Source organism: Schistocerca gregaria, chromosome 1 (genome assembly GCF_023897955.1).
Source record: "Schistocerca gregaria isolate iqSchGreg1 chromosome 1, iqSchGreg1.2, whole genome shotgun sequence".
NCBI classification, from domain to species: domain Eukaryota; kingdom Metazoa; phylum Arthropoda; class Insecta; order Orthoptera; family Acrididae; genus Schistocerca; species Schistocerca gregaria.
In genome coordinates, this window is record NC_064920.1 from 994,040,098 (window position 1) to 994,064,718 (window position 24,621).

The 24,621-nt window shown below is 42.6% G+C and overlaps 1 protein-coding gene across 1 annotated transcript in view; it reads left to right on the plus strand.

The window, feature by feature from the left end:
* LOC126278423 (uncharacterized) overlaps nucleotides 1-24,621 on the plus strand; it is a 526,524-nt gene that overhangs the window by 283,188 nt on the left and 218,715 nt on the right. The window contains exon 2 of the mRNA XM_049978538.1: nucleotides 17,372-17,432. Within this exon, the coding sequence (XP_049834495.1) occupies nucleotides 17,372-17,432 (61 nt within the window). The remainder of the gene's footprint in view (nucleotides 1-17,371; nucleotides 17,433-24,621) is intronic.

The window sequence follows — 24,621 nt, forward strand, 5'->3', positions numbered from 1 at the left end:
AATTGTACTGATTAAGAGTTATCGTTTACGAAAGATGCAGTTTCGATTAAAGCTGTGTGCACTTTTATGCGTATAATGAAAATATTCCCAACACGTCGCGTAACAAAAAGTAACATGCGGATCACAACCGTGGTAAAACGAAGAAAATGTATGATGTCGTAAATGTTCTTCGCTGTTATTCAGGACAGGTTTAAACACCGCAATTTTCAGTCTTTAGAAATGAGAATACGATACACCTTAGAGATGTTTGTTTTGAATAACTTGTATTTACCTTTTCTTATACAATATGGTGATTGTCCGCAAGGATTATCTTTCTCCCTCCTTTTTATAGCCTTTATACATTCACATTACATACATCGATTAAGAAACTTTCCTTTCTCTACCGACCAGTACGAGAGCAAAATCCGCCCAGACACCGCAATTTTCAGTCTTTAGAAATGAGAAGACGATACACCTTAGAGATATTTGTTTTGAATAACTTGTATTTACCTTTTCTTATACAATATGGTGATTGTCCGCAAGGATTATATCTCCCTCCTTTTTATAGCCTTTATACATTCAAATTACATACATCGATTAAGAAACTTTTCTTTCTCTACCGACCAGTACGAGAACAAAATCCGCCCAGACAAAATGTCTAGCATAGAATCAGTTCTCACTTAACAATCATATATAGTTTCGTAGTACAAACAATGCTAGTTTGTTCTGTGCACTAGAAAGTCTTTGATTCACTGAGCACAAAAATTAAAATAATAAAATTATAATTACATTTTTAATATCGTCAATTCTTTATATCATGAAAATAAGGTTTGACATCGTCGTAATATTATTTTTCATCGTTGTAGCACTATACGGCTCAGGCCACGAAAGCTGACAACGGCCAGGAGAAGAGTGCGCTGACAGTGTGCCCTGCCGTATCTGCATCTAGTGACGCCTATCAGCTGAGGAAGCACGGGGGCTGGTTGGTACCGTTGGACCTTCCGAGGTCTAATAGAACTGAGTTTGAGTGTTTGATTTCTAGGAAATTTTTGACAAGGTACAACGAGCATAAGGACACCTGCAGACTTGGCAGCTATTGCATATCGTTGGTTGCCAAAGTTACAAGTGGGACTTGTTAGCTCCTAAAAGGCTAAAAGGATTTATAGGTGATGGATGTTGTTAAGAAAGCAAAGAAGCTCGACATGCTTGAGGAAATTGGAATAATAGTTTATGGGAGCCTTTATATTTTATGAAGTAACAGCTATTTCATGAGATGAGAAAACATTTTATTTTCCAAGCACAGATCAAAAACTAAGAAGAATAAACAACTCGTAACCAAGCCGGCTACGGCAAAGATAAATATCTATCAGCTGCAGCTTTCACCCGCTGTCTTTGGCGCAGTGGATAAATGACGTCGCCACAATAGCCCCCCCTCCTTTTGAAACCGGGTGCACCAGGTATGTGGGGAAACTTGCACTCGTTTTTCTACCAGCTCTCGTGAAAATATCTGGTGCAGGCGATGGCTGCTCCTGTTCTGCACTTGCTGCTTCGTTGTCCTCTTCTGAAACCGAGGTCTCGGCGAGACTATGTGCTGTTTCTTTGGCCTCCACGTTTGAGGGTGATTTTGCAGACCGAGGAAGGAGTGTACCCTCTTCGGTGTAAGCAGGTTTAAGCCGCTCAATTGAGACTGTCTCTTCTTTACCATCCTTATCGATTTTGAAGCTGTGGCTTCCTCTTGTGATTAACCTGTATGGTCCAGAGTAAGGCGAAACAAGCGGCGGGCGTACCGTTTCATCCCTAAGCCACACGTAGGACGTTGCTTGCAGGTCTTTATGTAAAAACGCTCTCCGGTCTCCATGTCTGACAGGGTTAGTGGGTTTGATGTTTCTCATTCTAAGGCTGAGTTGTCTCGCGAATTGCGTGCATAGCTCAGGGTCGAACGGCTGTGTAGATGCTGGAACGATAAATTCTCCAGGAACCCTCAATTGCTCGCCATAAACCAATTCTGCGGAAGAGCATTGTAAGTCCTCCTTCACGGCCGTTCTCAATCCGAGTAGGACCAGCGGTAGTGCTTCAGGCCATGAAGTGGAACTACACATTAATGCAGCTTTGAGCGTACGGTGTAATCGTTCCACCATTCCATTACTAGATGGATGATAGCTTGTGGTGCGTAGATGGTTGCACCCGCACAGTAGTAAAAGTTCATTGAAAAGTTGGCTTTCAAACTGCCTTCCGCGATCTGTTGTTATGTTTTGCGGAACGCCAAACCTGGAGAACCATGAATGCAACAGTGCTTTTGCAACCGACTCTGCAGAAATGTCTTGTATTACAACTACTTCTGGCCACCTGGTAAAACGATCAATGATTGTGTGCAAATAGCGTTATTCTGAAGAGCATGATAGCGGGCCCACAATGTCTACATGTATATGTGAAAATCGTGCAGATGGCGTCGGGAAGTCAGCAATAGGTGCAAAGACATGTCTGCTGATTTTATTACGCTTGCATGTTAGGCATGCACGCGCTAATGCACGACAATCTTTTTGTATTCCAGGCCACACTACTTCGGAGGAAACTAACTTGGCTGTAGCTCGTACTCCTGGATGTGATAGGTTATGTAGTGCATTATAAACCTCGCGACGATATTGTTCTGGCATGTAAGGTCGCTCCTTTCCTTTTGCTACATCACACCAAATTCCGTCTGGAACATTTGGGATAGACACACGTCTGAGCTGCACCGCAGTTCTCTGTTCCTCTATTAGACGGCACAAGAAAGGATCTTCTCATTGTTTAGATGCTAACTCGCTCCAATGAACTGAATTTAAACTGGCACAATTTCTAGACAGGCAATCTGCGACCAGGTTGTCTTTTCCTGAAATGTGACGCACGTCAGTTGTGAACTGTGCAATGTACTCGACTTGCCTGCACTGACGTGGTGAATTGAGCTCTATGTCTCGTTGAAATATGGCTACTAACGGCTTCTGATCGGTAAAAATTGCAAAGTGCCTCCCTTCGAGAGACGTGCGAAAATGCTTTATGGCTAAGTAAATAGCAAGCAACTCACGGTCAATAGCACTCCATTTTTGCTGCTGTCGAGTCAGATTTTTAGAGAAAAATGCGAGCGGCTGCCATCTGCCATCAACTTCTTGCTGTAGCGCTGCATCCACTGCTGTTTGGTTCGCATCAACCATGAGCGCTAAAGGAGCGCTCAATCTTGGATGTCCCAGTAGTGTTGCCCGAGAAAGACATTTCTTTAAGTCATGGAAAGCTGCTTCAGCATCTGGACTCCATGGGATTTTACGATTTCCTGTTGTATTTTTACCTGCAAGTAACGTTGTGAGTGGCTCTTGGGCGGCAGCTAATTTAGGTAAGTGACGTCTGTAATAGTCGAGCATGCCTAAAAATCTGCGAAGTCCTTTGTAAGTTGTGGGAAGGGGCATCTGTTGTACTGCTTCAACGCGCTCAGGCAAAGGTGACAGGCCTGCTGCTGAAACCAAATATCCCAGGAACTTAACCTCGTGTTTTCCAAACGTGCACTTTGTTTCGTTAATAATTATGCCATACTCTGTCAGACGGCGGAAAAGCTGCCGCAGATGTTCGACATGCTGATATACAGAACCAGAGAATACTAAAATGTCGTCCATATAACAAAATATGGATGGTAATTCTCGAAGCACCTCATGCATGAATCTTTGCCATGTTTGGGCAGCGTTTCTGAGGCCAAATGGCTCAAACAAACCGAATGGTGTGACAACTTTTTTTTAATGTCAGATGGAGCCATGGGAATCTGGGAAAATGCTTTGGCGCAATCAATCACACTAAATATTTTGGCATTGTTAATCGTACTGTTAAAATCAGTCACATTGGGTACTGGGTAGCGGTCGGGAATCGTGAGGGCATTGAGCGCCCTGTAGTCTCCACATACTCTCCATGAATTGTCTTTTTTACGGACCATGTGAATTGGAGATGCCCATGAACTATCAGACCTACTTACAATACCTGTTTTTAGAAGTCTGTCGAACTCAGCTCGCGCCGCGAGCAGCTTTTCTGGAGGCAGACGCCGCGGGCAGAAGGCAACGGGTTGACCTTGTGTCATGCTGATGTGGTGTTGAGTACTGTGTCTGCATTTCCTGGTTGCATTGACGGGTTCGGTAAGTGCTGGAAAGTCTTGAAGCAGGTTACGAAAAAGTGATTCCTCCGACAGTGCTCTGATATTGCCTACAGTATACGAATCGTTACGACTGTCGCGTGTCTTCTTGCGTGACGCACACGTGTGCGCCCCGCTTAGTTACGGGTACGAAATCGTATCACAATATCCCGACGCGGATGACGCGGTAGAGGAGCCGGAAATCTTCTTGCGGAAAGACACGGGCACATCGCACTGCACTTGAACCGACGCGGAAGACGCAGTAGGCAATATCCCTTCTTTGGGAACTGTCACCAAACGACGGTTAACCAGGTCGGGCATAAGTCGGTAGCTCCGTAAAAAGTCCGCTCCAATTATAGGACTCGGCACATCAGCAACCACAAAAGTCCATTTTGGATGGAAGTTAGAATTCAGATGTAATGCCAACTGTTTCTCACCATAGGTAGATATTCTGGAATTGTTTGCCGCAGTCAGCACATGTTGCGTTGTTGTCGTGAGTATATCACCTCTCTTTCTTGGATAAACACTGACTTCTGAACCTGTGTCAATCAGAAACTTCTCACCTGAAGAGAGGTCCAACACGAACAATCGGTGTGATTGGTTGACTGCAGATACCGTGGCGTTTTCACCTCTTTGAATCACGCTATGACTCAGGCGCCTATGTTGTTGTTGACGAACGTTAGCGCCCTTTAACGCCCGCCTTTGAAGTTTGGGTAGCTGCAGGGTTGAATACATTGACGGGCAGTGTTACCGAAGCGTCTGTGGTACCAGCACCATTGATCTGTCAAATCCTGTTGGATAGCATTTCTTCGTCTTTTCCAACTGCGTAGCTGATGGTGGTGTGAAGTTACTTGCACGTTGAGTTTTGCCACTTGTGCTGCCAGTTGCTGTATGGTGGGCTCGGTCGATGAGCAGTGCTGTTGGGAAGTATTATTGCATATTCGTGGCTCACTGGCGTTAGATTCCATCACACTACACGTTCTTGGGCTCTATTCTGCCTGTAGTTGAATTCGGAACACGCAGAAACTTCGGTTAAGGTGTTTGCGATGGTGTCTGCCTTTTTTTGCTAAGACTTGCAATGGTAAGTCTGTTTCTGCTGCAATGACGGCACGGATGTTGGCAGGAAGTTTACGAAGCCATATTAGACGTAAAGACTCTTCAGGTAGGAGTTCCGGGCCGGCTAATGTACGTAAGGCTTTGAGTACTTGTGACGGAGTCTTGTCGCCCAAATCTTCGTATGCGAAAATTTTTTGTCATCGCAAATCTGGTGACAACGTATAATGCTGTATGAGAGCTTCCTTTAGCACAAAAAATGGCTCTGAGCACTATGGGACTCAACTGCTGTGGTCATTAGTCCCCTAGAACTTAGAACTACTTAAACCTAACTAACCTAAGGACATCACACACATCCATGCCCGAGGCAGGATTCGAACCTGCGACCGTAGCAGTCGCACGGTTCCGGACTGCGCGCCTAGAACCGCGAGACCACCGCGGCCGGCCCTTTAGCACAAAGTAATGTGGTTGCGACAAGGTTTCTTCTACTTGCTCTATCACTTCTAAATTTAGATGTGAAACCACTATATTAAATTTATCAATGTTGTTAGACACCCCACGCTGCCGAAATATGCATTCAGCCTGCGTAAACCAGAGCTGGGGCGCGTCGGCCAGAACGCGGAAACATTTCCGTGTTGCGTTAACATCTGTCGTTCCATTTGGTGGCGAATCAAAGGGCGTGGACCGCGATCCTGGGTCTAACAGACTGTAGTCTTCAATCTTGATTTCACTGCCCCATGCTTTTGTCTCTGAATTCATTATTCTCGTCGGTATATATATTTTCTTTATGCTTCTGCTACGATTTTTCGGGGTCACCACTGTGGGAGCCTTTATATTTTATGAAGTAACAGCTTTTTCATGAGATGAGAAAACATTTTATTTTTTAAGCACAGATCAAAAACTAACAAGAATAAAGAACTCGTAACCAAGCCGACTACGGCAAAGATAAATATCTATCAGCTGCAGCTTTCACCCGCTGTCTTTGGCGCAGTGGATAAATGACGTCGCCACAACTTCGTTTAGTTCGATAATGCACTTCATATACATAGCGTTGATAACGGTAATGCCTTCTTCAATGTTATATTTCATTATATTTCTTTAAAGTTGGCGTTAAAACGATAAATGTGAACGATTTTTCACAGATAGCCATTGGTATGGCGTATCCATGTTAATTGCAATATCTTTGGAATGTTATTGAACGGCTGATGGCGCAGCGTAGTCTGGCACAGCTGTACACATATTTGTGAAGTAGAGACGCGAAGAGAGGACGCTGATGTGATCGGAGTTAACTGCTTTAGAAAAGGAACGCTTTGGTGGATGGACGATAAGAGGGATAAGCGGAGCAGAGGGTCTGGTGGTACCATTTTTAAAATACTACGAGGGTTTCATGTCAAAATAATTTTATTTGTTTTTATTTTTTGACATTATGTACATTTGAAGTGCATATTTATGTAGGATTAACTTACACAGCCAGATGATGGGAACTGACTCCTGAAACGCGTTGCTGAGAATTGTGTTCCTAATATTAGTGATTATCTGCTAAAATATTTATATACCTTAATAACCAGCACTGCAGGCGGAGAATATCGGAATACTATATTGCAGTACCCATGTTATTCAGAATTACGAAGCAAAGTTCCTTCGGACGTACATACCTGCATACACTGCGGCGACTGCAGCCGTCATCAAATACATGAAATGTTTTTGCAGTTGCGAATGTGGACTACCGCAAGCTGTATAATGAAATGACGATATTGACAATTTGTGCTGGACCGAGACTCGAGCCGGCAGGTGTGGCAGAGCGGTTCTAGGCGCTTCAGGCTGGAACCGTGCGACCGCTACGGTTGCAGGTTCGAACCCTGCCTCGGGCATCGATGTGTGTGATGTCATTAGGTTATTTAGGTTCAAGTAGTTCTAAATTCTAGGGACTGATGACCTCAGATGTTAAGTCCCATAGTGCTCAGAGCCATTTGAATCATTTTGAACCAAGACTCGAACCCGGATTTCCCTCTTACCGCGAGCTGTCTTCTTAGCATTTGGCTATCTCTGCGCGAATGACGGCCAGTCTTGAACTTCCTTACGTCGTCAACCACGTCTTCACAACCTGTACTCATATATCCTTTATACATTTTCCCGTACAGGGGAGATATTCTACTTGAAAGTCGCTTGTCCGATGTCGGCGAATAAATAAGATGTTGCAGTGCCTTTATTATTCTGAATTACGATGCAAAGTTTCTTCGAACATGCTTGCACATACAGGTTGTGGACAAATGGTTGACGACATATGGAAGGTTGCGTCTGGCCGCGAGACCTGATCGGATAGCCAAATAGTAATGCGACTGCTCTCGACAATCGGGAAATCTGGGTTAGATTTCTGGTCCGGCACAAATTTTCATTGTCATCATTCCGTTATACAGCTGATAATGGTCCATATTCTCAACTGTGAATACATTTCAAATATTAGTATACTATACAACCTTCGAAACTATGACAAGTATAAAATACAGGCACTGACAGGTAATGTTCGATGAGCGTTTCATAAGTAATGCAACACTTTTTTTGTTGATAGCAAGTTGGTTTTATTCAGGATTCCAATACTTTCTGTTACTCCTTACCCTTTTGGCTTCAAAACGTTATTGCATGCTGACGGAACGTCGTGAAAGTATAGGGGCAGGAGTCTGAATATCCACGATGTCCCACTACAAAGTCTTCAATTTTTCAAGTCCGCATCTCGTGGTCTAGTGGCTAGCGTTGCTACCTCTGTATCACGGGGCCCCGGGTTAGATTTCCAGCCAGGTTGGGGATTTTCTCTGCCCGGGGACTTGGTGTTTGTGTTGTACTTATCATTCCATCATCATTCATGTAAGTTACTAGATGGGAGTGTGTACAGATTGGGAATATGCACGAGTGCTGATGACCGCGCAGATGACCGCGCAGATGGCCGCCCCCAAATCAAACATCGTCATTATCAATTTTTTAATCGAAACTGGCCGAGAAAATATCGCATTACTTATTGAATATCCCTTGTATAACATGCATGGAATCGAGACTACAGTTATAATAGCCGAAGGGCAAGAAAGGTAGGCAGTAGTTGAGGAGGGAGTGAGACGGGCTTGAATACTAGTCCTACGAATTCAGTATCTCCATTTAAGAAGCAGTAACGGAAATGAAAGAAAAAAATTGAAAAGATATTGTCATTCAGGGAGAATAAATCATATATCTGCTTCTCTTCATTACTTCCGTCTTGCTTCGGTTTAGTCTTACAACACATTCTGCTCTCATTACCATGCTCGTTCTGTTCAACAGGGCTTGTACTCGTAATTCTTCCTGTTTTACTTCACCGAATCTTATCAATATCTTTCAGGTCCTGTAGTTATTCCTCACATTCACTGAGAATAGCAATGTCATCAGGGAATCATATCAATGATATCCTTTTATCCTCAGTTTTAATCCAACTGTGGAAGGTATGTTTTATTTCCGTCATTACATCATCAATGTACAAATTGGGCTGCAGGGGAGGGAGATGGCATCCTGACATTACCCCCTTTCCAGCCTGAAGTCTTCTCTCTTGTTCTTTCATTCCTATTGTTCCTTCTTCATAATTATACGCCGACAAGGTAATGAAAATTCCTTTAAACTTTATGTAGCTTAACACTACGTATTTCCCTTTCCCTCTTTTCTAATTCCGAAGATGCTTGTTTAATAGTCGAAACAGCTACTCTGAAACGTAATTTATGGTGAATGCGAATAAAATTTGCATTTAGTATATCAGATGTCACCAAATTGTTTAAAGTGTTAATTTAGAGACGATCATTTGAAGCTGGACAACTGTCTGTCGCAAATACGGTTGTGGTACAACTGGCTTCTCTCCGATGCATCCGAAGTGCACAGAGACTCTTCAGCGGTACTGTACTACTAGCACCGAATATATACAGCGAAGAGTTTTACTTCGGTTCTCACTAAAATGAAAATCAAGGGAGTTCGGCTGAATAGCGGGAGAGCTACTGCATAGTTTGAAATGAACGGAGAAGAGCCAAGTGTCCAGGTTTGGTACTCTCTGCAAAACATGGTTGAGAGACTCACTTGGACGAGAGATCCGTGAAAAGCATTTCTAGGGATCCAGCAAACAGTTTTAATATGTGGCAAAATGTTGCATGCTGTCGAAAGTATAAGGCCTTAACCTCTAGATAAGGAATTTCAGCAAAATATTCAAGTGTGTGAGTGTGGATATTAGGTGGTACACTACTGTTTTGCTGTAGGCTGGCTGCTGCTATTTGCCGCTGAACTGATGTGTGCACCTTGTGAAATATACGTTGGGGCTCATGCATTAGTAATGGTAAATGAAGAACCCATCTATCACACAATGAATAGAACGCACAATGAATACTTCATCATGTCCATGTTGGACTACTGTATATGCCACAGATATGTTGACATTAATAGCTGTTTCTCAGAGCAGAAATAGAATTATCAGAAAGAAATCTGAGAAGAGGATCTCGTTGTTAAGGATCAGAAACATGTACAAGACTATGTACTAGGTCAACTAAAAATGATCTTAAGCGGTGGGTTTCCGTCTGTAAGGGCTACCTCATCGCGCGTCCGCTAAATATAAACATTACGTTTGCCACGAATATCGAGAAGATTTAGCCACGACTGATCAATGATGCATCGTCTGCGTCATGTTAACGTTTGATAACAGGATCAGAGATTGTCAGGTAGCCTCGAATATTCCATTTTTGAACTAGGTTAAAACTGTGTTTGAAAATAAAGGATATTAAAGACGGTGACTTTATTCTAAGGTGGTCATTTGCTCCACGATGCTGTGTCACAATCTTCGTCAATTTTCGATGATCAGCATTGCTAAGGATCCATGTTTAGCACCTCAATTTTACATTGTCGCATCACAGCTTAGAATACTGTTGCTCCCGCCCAGAGAATCGAAATGAAACAACTTTACATAATGTTCTCCTACGCGAGCAACGTGTAGCCAGCTAATACTGTGTTTCGTGACTGGCAGGAGGTTGGGAGAGGCGCAGTACATGCAGCGGATGTTACATAAAGCTCAAACAGGTGAGATCGGATGACCTTGATGACAACTTTTGAAACAAAGAGCTTGGCTAGTCACGTGTCCGAGTTAGCGTAGAGGCGAAAATTAATTGAGGTAATTTTGCACTTAGTAGACAAAACTTCCAGAATATTCTTTGTCATAGTACTCTACACAGTTATCCGTATTATTTATTTCTTCGTGGACGTAGTGGAAATTGTGTTGCTATCACTGGCTTCCCCTAAAAAGTTAGGTTAATGAACAAATTTCAATGTTCTGAAAAACTAACCACTTGTTATAATGTGACAAATACACTACTGGCCATTAAAATTGCTACACCACGAAGATGACGTGCTACTGACGCGAAATTTAACCGACAGGAAGAAGATACTGTGATATACAATTAGCTTTTCAGAGCATTCACACCTCTTGTTCACATTGACGGCACTTTGAACTGTGGACGTTACATTTCAGATGTGTTACGACCCGTGGCTCTACGCTTCATTCGATCCCTGCGAAACCCTACATTTCAGCAGGATAATGCACGACCGTATGTTGCAGGTCCTGTATGGGCCTTTCTGGATACAGAAAATGTTCGACTGCTGCCCTGGCCAGCACATTCTCCAGATCTCTCACCAACTGAAAACGTCTGATTAATGGTGGCGGAGCAACTGTCTCGTCACCACACGCCAGTCACTACTCTTGATGAACTGTGGTATCGTGTTGAAGCTGCATGGGCAGCTGTAGCTGTACACGCCATCCAAGCTCTGTTTGACTCATTGCCCAGGCGTATCAAGGCCGTTATTATGGCCAGAGGTGGTTGTTCTGGGTACTGATTTCTCAGGATCTAAGCACCCAAACTGCGTGAAAATGTAATAACACGTCAGTTGAAGTACAATATATTTATCCAATGAATACCCGTTTATCATCTGCATCCCTTCTTGGTGTAGCAATTTTAATGGCCAGTAGTGTAGTTGCCTACACTCATAGGAGGTGCATTTATGGTGCTCATGGCAGCTTCGTTGCACATGATCGAAGTAATGCTCTCTAAGCAAGTGATGTTTTGTCCCATTATGGTATGGCCAAAAGCATAATACATCGCTTTCAGTTCTCCAGCTGAACCTACTTTACTATTGTAAAAAAGAGATCAAAGTGTGCGAAATTTCGGCGAGATCACTTTTTAAAAATACTGTATTCTAAAACAAGAGGTAGTTACATGATTTTAATAAGCGTTTCGAATCATGCCCCTTCAGTTTAGTTAACCCGACAAATCTCCGTATTTAGTGTCTGCAGCTCGTGGTCTAGTGGAACCGGCACGGTAACTCAGTGTTCGCTCAGAGAATGACTGAGTGAAGTATTCAACAATGTACTGGAAGGGGTATCATGTGACGTCCGACCAGGCCAGATGACGAGGACAATGACGGAGAAAGTGGAGGAAACAAATGGTTAGCGTCGCTGCCTTCACACCACAGGGCACCGTCTTAGATTCCCAGCCGGGTCGGATATTTTATTCGCTCAGGGACTGGGTGTTTGTGTTGTCCTCATTAGTCATCCCATATTCATGGACATACTGGCATCAAAAACACTTGCAACACGAAGGATCACTTTTTCGAAACCTTGTAATAGTCCACCATTGCGACGCAGAAGTTTCAAATTTGCCTCAAAGGAGCGTACCACTCTTCCCTGTAGTGAGGCAAAAGCGCGGAGCCCTACATCACCACCCTCGGGCTTGGTTTCGCTTCAAACAACAAGGTGCCCACACATGCAAGAAAAAGGCCAGAGCTCAAAAGCTCGAGTGACTTGTCAGGTGGGTTAATGATGGCATCAAATTTCACCTCAATTCTGCCCAACGCTACCAGGGACATGTCACACGATGGGAAGGTCATCACACCCGATCTCACCTGTATTTCACCACTTTTTTGACACCTTTGCGATGGAAGTCAGAACGGTGACGTCCGGCTTTGAAACCACCCTGTTTTCTTTGGTCGAGGAAACATGTCAGACACACCACCAATCAGAATCGACACGTAAAGGCCGCAGTGAAGCCATTCCTTTCTTTGAGGCGTTGATTCCCACACATGTCACGTTCGAAAATGACAGTTCGCCGTGCTATAAGCTACAGAGCGGTGTTCTTGATAGCCTCTGACACTGCTGACTCCCCCGACGTTTCAACCCTTCTCCAAGCACGTCGTGGGTCTGCATCTCTCGTGTCCAGGATGGGACCACTAGGGAAGGTTCAAAGCCATCCGACGAAATTTGGTGGTGATCGGAAGCAGCAAAGGATGTTTATGCATTTTCAGCTCTCCTGTTCATATGGCGCGATCACTGGGGAATGCTTTGACGTATGCGTGAATAAAACGGGGAAAAGCTCCTGTAAGATTCTACAGTTCAGCAACACATTTGTGGAGAATTTTAAAAATGTATCTTTAGAGACAACCTGCGAAGTAGTCTCAGGCGCCTGCAGGCAGGCATCTGGAATCGGAGGACTGTAAAGGGGTTGGCTCGGTGAGGTTGTCTCTATACAGATATATTTTTAAAATTCTCATTTAAGATGGGCGGGGTGCCACCGAAAATGTTGTTGAACTGGGAAGTCCTGTAGGCACCCTTTTACGTTTTATTCATGCCACAGGAGGGTGCGAAATATGAGAACTGCTGGTTGTGATCATGTTCTAATTTCGTCGAATGGTTCTGAACGGTCCATAACGGTTCCAAACAGTGCACGAGAGCAAAAATTTAGTTCGCGCTGTACGTCAAAGGGGATACGACCACGATCAGTGGAGATGCAGCCCCACAGTGTCCTTAGACAAGGGTTGAAAGTCCGGAGGTGCCAGCAGTGTCAAAGCTAGGCAAGTACATCGTCCACTTGCTCATCAAACATTCGACCGGAGAATACGTGGGAATCAACGCCCCAAGGAAATGTATGGTTCCATTAACGCTCTTCATATCACCCCCTAAAACCTTTTCATGCCGCTTCTGAGCGCGAAATGTCAGAAATATTTTACTCGGCCACTCACAAGGAAAACTACGTGATTTCAACTCTGGTTGTCGCCGTTCTGACTTCCATTGCAGAGGCGTCAAAATAAGCAGTGAAAGGTGGGTAAGATGATGTGTGACGATCTTGCAATCACCTGACAAGTCCCCTGCGGCTCGGAAAGAATTTTGGTGAACTTTGGCGCCAGTGCTATATCCTTAACCCAATTTAAATGTAAAATGAACTTTTGCGCTGGAACTAAACATACATTTACATTATAATTTTTCACCATCCATGAGCAACCATACTGGGAACTCTGTTATCGTTATTGGATTAAAATTTGAATCACATATTGTCGTATATGTTCGTGTGTTGTAAACTACGGGTGGTTGTCGATGGGTGGAGTGGGGTGAGGAGGAGGGCGGGGGGGGGGGGGGGGTAATCTCAAAGCGCAAAGCATCCATGGTATTTTCGATAAAGCCACACATGCCCACGGGTCATTCTAAATGACGAATACCTGAGGGAGCTTAGCATTCGAATGCTCGGTGCGGGCTTGGCCAACCCGGGTTCTTGAGCAGTCCTCTGTAGCCGTAAGGTTTACCGACCGACGCGCGGCGCGACAGTGGAATGATGTATGTCACAGGGGACGGGGATCTTTGCTTAACCGCCAGGACCGCGAGGATAGTAAAAACCTCTATAAAAACCCTCAATCTCAAGGTCTGGTGCGCACCGATTAGACGTCTGGCTGTTGAGATGGAACAGTCGTTAGAAGGCAATCTAAGGCAATCTAAGGAGAACCTGCCGCATCTTATACGGGTTTCCCACGTTAGCGGGGCTCTATTTGGGTGGACGCTTACTTTTCTAGATGCTAGTGGGACTACCATGCAGCCTAAATCACTTACTTCTACTCCCAACGGTGTGGTTGGTCTGTCGGTCGTTATTAACATCCAAACACTAAAGAGATGCAGTGTCAGTAGTCCATTTGAGATGTCTGTAAATTTCAATGCAAGCAATAATATAGGACCACATCCTGTGGCAGATAATTTGTTTGTTGTTAAATGCATCGAAAATTCATTTGAAAAATTGTCGCGTTTCTACAAAGATAAAACTTGCAGGACAATTTCAGTCTGTCAAGAGGCTTCGCAATCGTACAGTCCTGATCCAGGCACTGAAAGCTACCCAAGCAAACAAGTTGTTAAACGCCAGTCTACTTGGAGAATAGTCTACCAACTGTGTGCTGCCCGCTGGACTAAATTATTTTAAAGGCGGTGTGACGTACCGGAGCATTATGGATACAGGTATCAATGAACTTAAACAGGAATGGGGAAGCCAAAATATCACTGAAGAACAAAATTTAATGAAAAGTGTTGATGGTGAGTTCCAGAAGTCAGCAACTTTTATCCTGAGTTTCAGTTTATCGAAGTTATCTGTTATCCAACTAAAAGTTAGACTCTGAGTACCTAATGAAATGCTCTGCTTTAAGTGGCAGCGCTTCGGTAACTTCACCACGTGTTGTAACGGTCAGACAACGTGCGAAATATGCGGCTCCACTGCCTACGAACCAGGTATTCAATGTATTGCTTCACTGATGTGCCCATCGAGTACGGAGCAAGGAAATGTCCTGCCTTCGCAAATCAAGCCTGAAGCCATGCGACCATGCGACCTTGGTCCTATCTCATGGATCACACGACAACCATACCATCGATGGTGTGGACGTCGATGTCTGCCTAAGGGAACTGGCAAATCCCTCAAGTAACCTTCCCTTCACTGTAATCTCCCCACCATGCAAGAACCACGGAGGAATGACAGAGGACAGAGAAAAACCTCACCGTTTAAGGTGGCTTCCGTACTTCAGCGGTGCCTGAATGGTTTCAGGAATTACTTCTATTAGACCGTTGTGTCTCTGTCTTCAGGAGATACAGTTTATTCTCCAAAATAGGGATAACCTTAGGGAGCAGCGAGCCAAAAGAGTGGCAGTTTTCGGAAACAAGGGCCTGTCACTCCTCGTTTCTTTCCCTCACAACAAGCCGGAAAGTAGTCTCTGTATCAGTGTGTGCGCATCATCGATCATCGGTTGACAACATGAACACTCTGCATGGCCCCATATGAGGTGTCAAATTCAAAGACCCTCCGTGAACTCTTGACTCAGCTGCCCCCCCCCCCCCCCACCACACACACACCTTTTCGTCCTCTGCAGTGATTTTCATGTATACCATGTGCTTGCGGATCTGTCACCACCTGCCCCAAATGTAGAGCAATTGAGAGCATTCTCACGTCCTCAAGTGCGTGTTTTTTGAACAGGGGTAGAGCACGCGCTTCAGCACTGCAACAAGGTCTTTTACTGCTGTCTGTCTCTTTTTACGCACTCTCGGCCTTCCACACACCGCTCAGTAGTAAGTGGTTGATATCGTGCACTCAACTGATCACTTCCAGAGCTGGGTTCACCTGCTGGATAGTGTGATCGAAAGAAAGCCACCACGATGGTTGATTAGTAGGGTAGACCAGACGCATTACTCCCAACTTACTCTGTTTGACCGCGAAGACAGTTTCCAGGAATAGGTGAATCATGTTACTCAAATGATGTACGGCGCCTCTGAAGCATCCATTCCTCAAACTTCAGGCTAGCTGAAAAGGCGGAGCCACGAATGTCGTCCTGCAATAAGGATCAAGGAGGCGGCTCTGCGTAGGTTCCAAGCAGTGGCCAAATGCAGAGAAGCTAGCGTCTTTCGGGTGGCAAGGGCGAAATGTCTAATTATTAGAAAGAAAAAAAGGAAATCGTGACAACAGTTCCTGATCACTATAAATCGTTCCACTAAAAGCGCAGTTGTCTAGGAGATCACCAGGAGGGTTTCTGGGAAAGGAGAGAATTGCCCAGTGGCTGCTGTAATGGGGAATGGAAGTCCCCAAGACCAACACGTGGTTCATTGCCCAAACTATTGCGGCTCCTATTACCACAATCACTGACACCTACAGTCAGGGTTCAACTTTCCGACGCTACAAAGTGATTACTGACAGGGATATATGGTACTTCAACTCCGCCACTGACAAATAATGTCCCTGCTCTTGTGTTGTGGGGCCTGCAGTTCGTCATCTGATCACAGTGAGGTCCATCATACCTCAAAGGGCGCAGCAAGGAAATCCTCCTTGTGCTGTTTAACCTTATTTGGGCGTCAGGTCACTTTCTTGACTCGTGGCGGGAGGAAATTTCAATTCCACTTTGGAAACATGGGAAATACCACCAACGATCGCGTAGTTATAGTGATGTCGCTCTCATTAAATGCGTTGGAAAGACCTTGAGACGTGTGGTCAACTACCGCCTTGCCTGGATCTTATAATCCAGGTCGCTTTCAGTATAGGTGCACCTTTGATAATCTAGCTCTCCTGGAATGGACTATACTGCGGGCTCCTGCCCGGCATCATCTCTTGAGTATATTCTTGACGTCGAGAAGACCTACAAAATTACTTGGTGGTATATTATCCTCGGACAGTTCCATGAGAGGAGTTTCTGAGAATGTTCTCCCATTTTCAGTCCTTCCTTTCACAACGCTGTTGGAGACAGAGAGTCGGTGACGTCCTTTCTGATCGCTTGGAGCATGAGAACGACGTCTCTCTAGCAGTGTTTTAAGTGTGACTGTTTTCATCGCTTTCTCCTATCTTAAAGTTTTAGACTTGACATAATGCATACTGCTCACTGCTCGTATTTGTGTGTGTGTGTGTGTGTGTGTGTGTACATGTTTCGCTGAGGATTTTCTTTTTCTTTTCTTTTTTAATTGAAATTTTACGAGGCTGGCTGGACGTAATGGAAAAGTACAGCAGGGATCACGGAAAAATGGGAAAAATGTCTAATATTCTCCTGTTAACATAAAAAAATGCGGTGATGATGGATTACAGTGCTTTCGACGTCGTTCTTTTCTTTTCGCATGGTTTAGGCTCACATGGAAGACTCCTTTTTGATACACAATCATTATGGACAAAATTACTAAATTGCTAGAGCAGTGGTAACAGAGAATACCAACGAAAGAACGTATTGCACGATTCACACGGTAAGAACGGATGTATTGCAATACAGATAGAAGAAAATCTTCCGTCTTTTGTCAAATCATAAATTAAAACATAGTTGTAAACTATGACAGATTTCGTATTTTAGTGGCACTAACAATGTACTTTTTTCCTCTTACAGTGGTGTTTGGTGTTGGGGTTGATGTGGCCGTCCACCATCATGTCATGGGAATATACGTCACGTAAGTAAATTTAAAAGCAATTAATTCCTTTTTAAATATTTAAAATATTTAATAACCTGGCAACGAATTGAAGTACAGGTCTCCAAAGTGGTAATTTTTAAGCTCTTTTCTAAAAACATGCTCATACTTGTGATAAACGTAGACGGGCTCATAATGTATATGTGTGCGATCTAAAAAGATTAAAGTTCCTGTGCAACACTAATGTCTCAGAAACGAAATGTTGCTACATTCTTTCTGTATGTTGTCTCATAGAGTCAAGAAGTATTCGATTCTTTGTTATTCGTGACAGATTGTTTCATTCTTACTCTACGATTGTTTGGTACCTACTGCTGAAATATACTAATGAGGCTTTGGAAAAGCACCAATATCTCGCTAACGTTCCGTCGGCCAAAGAATACACTACAAATGCTAAGGTGCGAAGGCAGCTTGTGAATTACGCGCAGTGGCTAGTTGACTGCCGTCCAGTTTGAAAAGCATTCCTGGCAGCGTTGGGAAATCGGTTCAAGAATACGGCCTCTGTACCTACTTTGAAAAAACATTTGCTGAGAAAGCTATTACCAACAGACGCCGGCCTATGTTACGGATGATACACACTAACGCCTGACGTCATGACTCGACGAGCACACCACACATATGCGGACTGTAGTGATGTTTCAGTACTAAAGAAGCCCACCACTGACGTATTAGATTATTGTTGTCAGGTACTGTTTCCGGACGAGTTTCAGTCATATCAACTGAAATAGTTATGACATACTGCTTCTATTCGGTGAAACAATTCATCTTTTATGTTACCACACAGTATGTTCTGTATACCCTCACTTATCAGTCAGGCTACTAATTTAAAAATGATGGGCGGCTCTAGTAATAAATACTACGGTACTAGACCATGAAGTTTTATAAATTTTATTCCAGAATTTCGTGGCAGTATAAAGTACTAACTTTAAATCAGTTGTGTCGCTTTCATAGCACCAACCAAGTATCTGCGTTGCTATTGCAACATAAATTATCATCTGATTGTTTTTTGTTGTTTAATTTTTACAAATATGCATGTGCTAACCAGAGAGCTTTACTTCTGCAGTATTAGTTCTAGGCTCAAAAAACCCCCAGTATTCTGGGAAATTCAAATCAACAGCTCGCAATAACATAACAGCGAGCACCATATCAACCCACTTTTCTAAACAGACCGTAAAAGTAATCGCTGCTGTTAAAACTCTAGAATTATTAATGACAATTTTTTCCGTTGAGGACAGCATCATGAAAACTATTAACAATTTTTTATTACAGAATTTGGCCAGTTATAGGCCGCTTTGAGCCTAATACTAAGATACAATCTTTTTCGTTCTTCCCAGAACTTTTTCATGCGTTGGCTGATGGCCTGTCTCTGTTCATTTCACTTCATTCTCACAAGATGTGGTTTTTTATGTTGGACAGGAAACTTTGCAGTACTGATCAGCAACATGAAATTTTCTCTGTCGCGTATGGTGTCTTCTGTGACGTTGAGTTTTCTCAAATCCTTTCTCGTTTCTTCCACTAATCCCGTGGTACTTTTTAATTTGCAAATGAAATTAAAAATTTTCTTCGTCAGCCTAATATCATTTATTCTGTAAATATGATCGTAAAACTTTAACATCCTCTTCCTATGTTTCTGTACATTTTTTCTCTCCGTACAGTTGTTATTTTTTTCTTCTTATTGTGGTCCTAAAATTTTTCTAGTTAATTTCCTTTCTTTATATTTCAGTTATTCTTGTTCGTATCTTTTATTCAGCGTTAGGCATTCAGACTGATAAAGTGCTTCTGGTTTAGTTACTGTTGTATAGTGTATAGTTCTTGCCTTGAATAATACCGATCCTTTTTTGCATCGGTTTTGGGCGAAACTGTACTAATTACATTTTCCTCAATCTCTCTTTACTTGTGGTATTATCTAATCCACTTGATTGTATCCATTCTCCCACATACTTAAACATATCAACTCTTTTGATGCTTCCGTGTTCAGTTTGTGTTTATTTTTTGTCGTGTGTTTATGTTCAGTTCATTCCGTTTTCTCATACGATATTAGTAATCCGATGTTCGTTGCACTTCCGTGAAGTATTCGCATCTTTACCTTTGCATCTGTTTTGTCCTTAGAAATTACTGCAATATCGTCAGAAAAACCGAAACGTTTCGCTCCACATCTTCCTCTTTTTTGCCCGTGATGGATTCCTTCGATGTTTTTCTCTTACAGTTCTTTATCTCACTTTCTCATCACCTTGTCTACGGCCAGGTTGAAGAGAATCGGTGAGAACCCATCGCCCTGCGGAAGACCTGTGTTAATTGTGAAAGTTCAGAAACTTGTCCTATGAATTTAACATTTTGAGTTGTGTCTGTGAGTGTCTTTTTCGAGTAATTGTTTGGTAGTTTTGTCGATACCTGCTTCTTCGAGCTTTAGGAATACTGTTTACAGACAGAATCGTAGATTTTTTTGGAATCGACGAGTTTAACGACCCTGTTAAGGTTTCTCATTGTTCTGATCGTGAAGATTATTTTTATGTTAAAAATTTGCTCTGGCCACGGTCTGTTTTTTCTAAATTCTGCTTGGTGCACGCCAGTTGTGTGTTCTGATTACTCTTCCAACTTATTCAGTAGTTTTTTGGGTATAATTTTGTAGGTGACAGACATATGCCTCGGTAATGGCTGGTGTCTCTCCTGTATCTCTTCTTACGTAGTGGCTTGTTTATACTCGTAATCGTCTGGAATTTTTCATTTCTCCTAGCAACCTTTAACAAGCTCATGCTTGAGTTCAGCTGTCTACTTCCATCCCAATATCAACATCTCAGGTAATACCCCGTCTTCATCTGGCGCTCTATGTATTTCAGCCCGCCAATTTATTGTTCAATTTGATGCAATGACGGTAGTTCAGAAAGTGGATTTTTCCTTTTCAAACTGTCTGATAGTCGTTGTGTTGTTTCCTCGCAGTTTAGAAGATTTTTGAGGTATTTTTCTAGTAACTGACACTTATGTTTGTTGTTGGTAATCAGTTTACCTGTTGAATCTTTGAAGTGTAGGCTCACTGGCCTGTACCCTGTTATTTCTTCTTTGAAAACTTTGTTGATGTCCGTAGTATTATTCAGTCTGAAATTTGTGTCTATTTCTCCTAATCGTTTTTGTCATACTTCCGTTTTTCTGTTCAAATAATTTTTTATGTCTGTTTTCTGACCTCGACGAATAAGACCAGTCTCCTTCCTTTTTTCAGGAGTTCCATTTTTTTTTTTCCAAACTGTTAGTGTATGCTCTATCGCTTCGTCACATATCTTATTCCACCACCTCTGTTTCCTTCTTCTTCGTGATTGATCTAGTTCTTTCACCGTTTCTATCAGTGCTTCTCTGGTTTCGTCCCAATTTACCTTTTTTTTGCCTGAAGCTTTTTAACAAAATTGTCCCTGTTGTCTAATATAAATTTCGTGTCAATTCTATCGACTCTTTTAATTTTGGGGTTTGGTTTTTTAAGTTGAAATTAGGCTTCGATTTCTGTCAAAATTGATACGAATCGCTGCCTAGTCCTCTTCTGACCCGTATGAATTCTGTACGGCCGGAATCCTATGGCCTATTTACGTCATTGTTACCAGTGATGAGCGATTGTTTACCTTCTGGAGTGCTTATCAGTACAGTGTTTATCATCAAGTCTTGGTTGAAAGTAAATTAAGAATGGGTGTTAACTTCTTCGCGGGATGTTACATCTATGATCATATCGCCAGATGTGTTATAACAGCCGCCCAGTATGGAAACAGACGCCTTTCGTAACTGACCGCTTTGGTAAAAGATGCTACTGGTTTTTATAGCAGCCATCAATATGTAAACAGACGTAGTGGCTTGCTCAGTTCAGACGCGACGTGGATTTTCGTTCTGCTTGGTTTGTTGCCTCTTCTGCTACATCCGCCGTTCTGGGAGTCCGTCCTTTCCGCCTTTACTAGCGTTTAAGTATCAATGTCAGGACAAATTGACTCATCCGACTTCTTTGCTTTGGGATTAATATCTTCATCCGCCTCAGAAAACCTTTTATCTTCTTTACCACATCTCCCATGTTGCCGACTAATTGGCTTCCTCTCTCCTCTTACCAAGCGACCCGCTATTACAAATAGACTGTCCTGCATTGGCAGTCTGTATCATTGAGTACTGAGCCCCCCGTCGCTTCAAGGCTCAGTCCTTGGAGGGACTAATGTCAAATACATATAAACAAAGCAATTTTTCTAGGTCAGTCTTTTATTTAGTATACCACTTCGCTTTTAGATGCTTTGTATCACCATCTTCTAGTGGAGAATTACTTATTTACTTTGTTGGTGTTAGCGCACGCCACAGAAGCCTATTGACAGCAGCAAGCCAAGTGAAAAACTGATTATGTTTCTTCTTTTGCTGGTTACGATAGTTATTTTTTCAGAAACAGCACTACTACAGCTAAAAACATAAATTATGAAAGAGTAGCTAGAGTAGCGTGTACCTACTGGTAAATTAAAATCAAATAGAAGCTTACTTCATGTACAGTGAGAGCAAATGCAAAAAATAGAAGTAAGCACCATCTCTTTGGTTCTACTTTACCAATAAATGCACAACAATCTTGCGTAATTGGGTTTTGGATCTTTAGCAGCGCTGTTGCCGAAAAAAAGAAGTATCGCTAGCAAACGTTACGAGTTTTTCAATACTACTGGTGCTGTGAAAAGGTTTCTGTGCTTCTTACTGATAACAAGAATGTAATTTCGTAATTCTCCCTCTGAAGATGAAGGTGCAATTTTTCGAAAAACGTAGTGACACAATTAAAATGTGATTGACGCAGAGAACTGTTATTTGTCTGTAACACTCGAATAGTTCCAAGAAATAATTTCTAGCTTAAGAGGGAAATAACTTATAAATTCGTATTAGCTACACATTGTGCCTCCTTGAAAACTAATACACAGACATATATACAAACTTCGCGCAAACATATTGACACAGGAAACATTTAGTGACACAAATACCAGGTACATGAGTTGCCGAGAAACAAAGTCAGTAATCTCCACTTTGGAAAATTTACATTAGAAGAAAAAAACTGTATAGGCTTCCATGGGACGAAAATTCTATTATGTTTACTGAAATTAGCAAAACAGTTTTACATAATATTTTTACCTTGAAGTAGCTGTCACAACAGATAATAACGCTTTTAATTGGGAAAGTGCTGTTTTTTCTTCCGACTTGTGAATTTTACTGATTTTGCATCTCAGCCAGGTTTGTAGCTGAATCTGTATTTAAAGGCTTGAAATTAAGTATGGATAACAAAGATCATTATTATATTAACGATAAAGCATACCACCACAGATTTATATTTTGTTTTTCATTAGTCGAGGTTATAAGGGATTACAATGTTACTTTTATGCACACACAATTCTGGAGACTCTTTCATTGGTTCACATTCAGAGTCATTATTGGCTGCCACGTTAGGGATATCGGATGGATTGACGTTGTCAATTAGAATTTGATAAAAATCCAGTTTCTGATTCGGACTCCGGTTCTCACGAAAATTAATGTGATGAAAGCATGATGTCGGCCAGATTCTCAATATTGACAAGATGTTGTTGCAGTGGTTGAATGCGCTTTTGGAAGCATTTGAGCAACATATGTGTCCTTTTTTTAAATATTTATAGGTGTCTATGTTAAGCATTTAGAATTTCTCATGTCTTACGAATGTATTGCAGTTGTTGTTGGTTGATTTCTTCAGTAACCATCTGTTACAGGGAGAAAACTGGAAATACCAAATATTCAGAGCCTTCAGCAGTGTCCCCCCCCCCCCTCCCCCCCCGGTGGCGGAACCGGCACGGTGGCTTTTGTTGTCCTAGTCTTCATCATTTCATCCCCATCGACGCGCAAGTCGCCGAAGTGACGTTAAATCGGAAGACTTGTTCCCGGTGAACGGTCTACCCGACGGGAGGCCCTAGTCACGCGAGCCTTCGGTATCTTTTCTGCTTCAGATTTTTCTCCGTGCTGTTCATTTCACAGTGTATCTTACAATATAATAATGGGTACTATTGTAAAATCTCTACATAAGTCCCATTTACACAGGGCATGACAATTTAACGCCTTGCTGTAGTTTAACAAACGAAATACAATGTCTGGAAATCGCATGGACAGCATACGGTTTCTGACTGACCAATGAGGATATTGCAGGCTTTGCTCCACAGGCTATAACATATGATCATGGAGATTGCAACCTTTGCTTCTAACTCCAGTTTTCAGGAGGGAAATAAACCCATATACAGTAGCTTTTTCTTCTTTAAACTGGTGGATTTTGCTAGAAAACACCAAGGTGAATCAATTTCTACCATAACGTAACTTTTGAAAAAAAAACTGGAAATTGCTGACTTTGCTTCTAGGTGGCTAAGATCGTATAATATCCACGGCACACGGTGAGTATAACAGCGAGCCCACGATGTCAACGATATTCAGGAGGGCAATTTCACAGTCGGCTATGAGCCAGTGAGCAAGGGAGCAGCCCTTCCTAGTTAATATATTCATCTGTTTATACGAGGGTAAGTCAAATGAAAACCTTAAATTTTTTAAAATATTATTTTTTGTGCAGAAGTGGTACAAAGCTGTATCACTTTTCAACATAATCTCCCCCACGCTCAATGCAAGTCCTCCAGAGCTTACAAAGTGCATAAATTCCTTTAGAAAAAAGTTCTTTTGATAGTCCGCGCAACCATTCACGCACCGCGAAGCGTACCTTTTTATCACAACGGAACTTCTTTCCTCCCATTGCATCTTTGAGTGGTCCAAACACATGAAAATCACATAGGGTAAGGTCTGGTGAGTGTGGTGGATGAGGAAGACACTCAAAATGCGGGTCTGTGATTGTTGCAACTGTTGCGCGGGCAGTGTGGGGCCTTGCATTGTCATGTTGCAAAAGGACACCCGCTGAGAGCAGTCCACGTCGCTTTCATTTGATAGCAGGCTGCAGATGATTTTTTTAGGAGATCTGTGTATGATGCACTGGTGACAGTGGTCCCTGTAGGCATGCAATGCTCCAAAATGACGCCTTCTTTGTCCCAAAAGAGAGTCAGCATAACCTTCCCTGCTGTTGTTTCTGTTCGAAACTTCTTTGGTTCAGGTGATGAGTAATGGCGCCATTCCTTGCTCGCTCTCTTAGTTTCCAGTTGATGGAAGTGAACCGAGGTTTCGTCCCCAGTAA